This window comes from Nanorana parkeri, unplaced genomic scaffold (assembly GCF_000935625.1).
Source record: "Nanorana parkeri isolate BGI_ZX_2015 unplaced genomic scaffold, ASM93562v1 scaffold685, whole genome shotgun sequence".
Classification (NCBI taxonomy): Eukaryota; Metazoa; Chordata; class Amphibia; order Anura; family Dicroglossidae; genus Nanorana; species Nanorana parkeri.
Genome location: NW_017306953.1, coordinates 820,870 through 825,067, shown reverse-complemented (window position 1 = coordinate 825,067; position 4,198 = coordinate 820,870). Strand labels below are relative to the sequence as shown.

Here is a 4,198-nt window from a genome sequence, read left to right as displayed (position 1 = left end):
CCGAAACTAGTATTAGTTATACAAATTGGGGCATCCTGTTAGATTGGAGTACTGGGGCCTCATTCTCACCAAGGACACCCTCAGCATTAAGGTTTTAAGTTTATGTTTTGCCTATTTACTATTAAAAAAAAACTAAAAAGGAATTATCTTCCACCCAAACTAGCTCTAGTGTGTGTTTATAGTCGTGACATCCTTAGCTCCTCAAGGGAGGGAATAATGTGGATGGTGTCTGTTTTATATGTAGCAGGGAATGAGATTGTTAGCTCCTCAGAGGGGTGGACCTGTCTGCAGTAGGGAAGATCAGCTCCTCAGGGGCGGAACCAATGTGAATAGTGTGTGTGTCTGTGGTAGAGATTGGAGTGTACCAGCCCTTTAGGGGCAGGACTGAGATGAAAGGGGTCTGTAGTGGAGAAAAAAGATAGCTGGATGCTCAAGGGCAGAACTGAAGTGAATAGTGTGTATGTGGAAAAGACTCGAGCTCAGGAGCTCTTCAGGGGCAGGGCTGTTGAATCGCTCAGTTGACATAAAGCTCACAAGAATGTGTTTTGAGTTATATAAATTAATAAAGTTGGGTCAAACTGTAACTCAGCTTCAATTAGAACTTCTTCTTTTTTTTTTCTTTCAACAGCCAGTTGATACATAAGCCCTTGCCCTATCACCTCAACATCTGTGGACAATCAGTGCCATCCAAGTGGCCCCTCAGCGCTGGTCTGAGCAAGAAGACATTCCATAAAACGTGAGAAGAAATGGCACTCACTGCCACAAAGCTTTACAGAGATTATCAGCCGTTCCCCCAACTAGAGACACAAGATCATTTTGATGCATTTTTACAAAGATTTGCTCTTCCTTTCAGATTTCTGGTCCCCATACCGTATGGCTTCCAGAATCCCGGAGTTTGGATTTGTAGAGCATCCAGCGGTATCGCAGATCTTCCAACCTGAGGTCCTCCGTCACAGACATGGCCGGTCGGCACTGAAGGAGAGCTCCAAAAAGCTTCTGCCCCTGAGGAACCCGCGACTTCAATATCTGCACATAACAAGAGCAAACCGTTACCGAATATTATACTCATCCACTCCCTTGTTATCTCTCGTCTTCACTATTGCAACTCCCTCCTCATTGGCCGACCTCTACACAGGCTCCTCCCCCCATCAGTCTATCATGAATGCTGCTGCTAGACTCATCAACCTAACTAACCGCTCAGTGTGCCCCTCTCCATGTCAATCCCTCCACTAGCTTCCGTCCACCGCCCCTCTCCATGTCAATCCCTCCACTAGCTTTCATCCACCGCCCCTCTCCATGTCAATCCCTCCACTGGCTTCCAATTGCTCAAAAGGATAAAATTCTAAATATTTACAATGACTTACAAAGCCATCCACAACTCTGTCCCCGGCTATATCTCCAACCTGGTCTCAAAGTATCACCCTAACCGTCCCCTCTGCTCTTCCCAAGACCTCCTGCTTTCCAGCTCCCTCGTCAACTCCTACCATGCTCGCCTTCAGGACTTCACTAGAGCCTCTCTCATCCTATGGAACTCTCTACCCCAACCTGTCCGTCTATCTCCCACTCTGACTGCCTTTAGGCAATCCCTTAAGACTCATCTCTTCAGGGAAGCCTATCCCACCTCAACCTAACCGCACAACCATCCACATTCTCAAACAATTCATCCCCACACAGCTCCCTCCTCATGTATCACTTCCCCCTCTCTTTTAGATTGTAAGCCCTCAGGGGCAGGGCCCTCCTTACCATCTTGTCTTGAATTGTATTGTGAATGTAATGTCTTCCTTATATTGTAAAGCGCTGCGCAAACTGTTGGCGCTATATAAATCCTGTATAATAATAATATGTACAACACAAACTAGGATGTTTACTGTCATCTTCTAACTTTCTCTAGGACAATGCAAGTTGGGAATCAATAGATTGTTGGGGGAACACAAACAATGTCAGCAGCTGTGTGTGGCCCCGCCTCCTCAGTATAGATTTCAGGGCTCATGCACACCATGTTGGGTTGCAGTAAGGCAGCTGCCCCAACGTGCTTTACTGTGCATTGAGGCACGATGCATTACCGCAGTCCATTTGTTTTGAATGGTCCCCAATGCTGGAAGGAAATCATTCCTGCTCTATTTTTTTTTTTTTTTTTTTACTGGAACACACCAAAATGCAGATTGTAGTGCAGGAGAGCTGTGTGGATGGGTTGGGGTGCCATTTAGAAAAAGTGGCATGGCAATGAATTGTGCCATGCATTGTGCGTTACTATTCATCGCATCCTTGGTTGGTTATCATGCAATGCGATGGTGTGAATGGGCCCTGAATAGTGGGACACCATGTGCTTCTAAGCAGGGACGTCATGAGGCCGGGTGTCACCCCACCATGACGTCATCGCGCATGCAAGGTCATCTAGTTGATGCCTACCGGCGGCCATCTTAGTGCTGGATGCCTCTCCTCTCTCCTGACACTGTCTGGCTCTCGGTCCATGACTGAATGCCCGACTTTTTAGAGGGGGTGACACCAAAATGACTGTCAGTCATTTTGGTGTAACCCCTCCAATGGTGTCTCCCAGGTGCAGCCCGCACTCCCCTTGTGACGCCACTGCTTCTAAGTGGTCATAAAGCACAGCTGTGTGAAAGGGCCCCGAATGATGGCACATTATGTGCTTCCACATGATCATCAAGCCCAACTCGAGCCCAAATTTTTTTTAGTGTTAGATGATGAGTGACATACATTTTTTTTATCAGGTTTTTATTTCTGTGTGTGACCCCATAAGGAAGATTTGCCCTGGTGACACCAGTACAAAAAATAGGGAGGGGGAAGTAGTTGTCACTTAGAGAGGAAGACACAGTTGGGAAGTTCTAACCCCTCCCCACTCTGATTTTGTAATTGCCATATACAATACGTCCTCAATAAAGCTGTACTCCCGTCTTCCCTTCAGTCTTGCACAGTTGTACCGGCTGAAATGGCTTCCTCTGATGTCTGGGAGCTTCTCACATAGTGCATTAGAAGCTGCAGCAAGTCAGATAGAGCCACGCCTCATTTCCTGACTGGAGGACATCCAGCATCATCTAGTGCTTTCCTCCCCAGCCTGACCGTCCCGTAGGAATTTACTGATAAAACACTCAAGCTATTTGCAGGCCGAATTCTAGACTTTGCTGTATCATATTTACAAAATCCCAACCATCCTACCCGCAGTCTGCTCTGCCTCGTGCTCTCTCCATCAGTTCTGGACGATTCTTCTGCACAAACCCGATTCAGTTCCTTGTTCTCCATCTTCAGCCATTGCTCAAACTCCATCAAGAGTTTCATGTGGTCGTCCTCTCTCTGCGTTTAACGGAAATTTAAAGGGGATTTAAAGCCATCGTTATATGTTACATAGGCGGGCTCTGCTTCCTGCTTAGTACTGAACAGTTATCAGTCAGCTCAGACTTCTCATTCCTCACTGGGCACAATACAATCTCTATGACCCTATCATACTGCAGACACAGATTACGAGTCTTTCTTTTACCTTCTTCCCTCCTATACTGTGTGCAGAAGAAGAAGAATCCACAACATCCACAGATTCTGCTATCGAGATGATGGTACGCTCCCCCCTCGATGTCCCCCGAGTATCCGGAGAATTCCTCTCGCCTTCCTTCAGGCTGTTCTCTGCAATTATCCTTCAAGATAAAAGTTTCTGTTAGCGCGGAGAAGACGTCAGAAGAGAATTCACAGTTACTGATCTGCTGCAGAGAGATCACTGCGACGTCCAACACAAGGAAGACTAAGATGAAGAGACGATCAATCCATTCACCTTATCAGGAGGGCAAGTATTGATCTGTGAAAGAAGAATGAGGGTAGCGAAGAGAGAGAGCGAGAGCGAGAGATATGGAATGGAGAGAGAGAGAGAGAAAGAAGTGTGAGAGAATGAGAGAAAGACAGAGAGAGACAGAAAGAGAAGGGAGAGAGTGGAAGGAGAGGAGAGAGAGAGACAGTGAGAGCAGGAGAAAAGGAAGAGAGAGAACGAATGAAAAAAGAGAGAGAGTGTAAAAGAAGAGAATGAAAGAAGGGAAAGAGAGAGAGAGAGAGAGAGAGAGAGAGAGAGAGAGAGAGAGAGAGAGGGGATAGAGAGTAAAGGGAGAGAGAAGGGAGGTAGAGAGAAAGAGAGAGTGGAGAGAGAAAGGAGAGAGTGAAAGAAAGGCAGAGAGAGAGAGAGAGAGAGAGAGAGAGA

At 46.6% G+C, this 4,198-nt stretch overlaps 1 protein-coding gene across 1 annotated transcript in view; it reads right to left on the bottom strand.

Moving 5' to 3' along the window:
- Positions 1 to 4,198, bottom strand: part of SYNE3 (spectrin repeat containing nuclear envelope family member 3) — a 48,799-nt gene that overhangs the window by 3,286 nt on the left and 41,315 nt on the right. The window contains exons 23-25 of the mRNA XM_018563679.1: positions 3,497 to 3,647; positions 3,178 to 3,312; positions 871 to 1,026 (exon numbers count right to left, since the gene is read on the bottom strand). Of these exons, the coding sequence (XP_018419181.1) occupies positions 871 to 1,026; positions 3,178 to 3,312; positions 3,497 to 3,647 (442 nt within the window). The remainder of the gene's footprint in view (positions 1 to 870; positions 1,027 to 3,177; positions 3,313 to 3,496; positions 3,648 to 4,198) is intronic.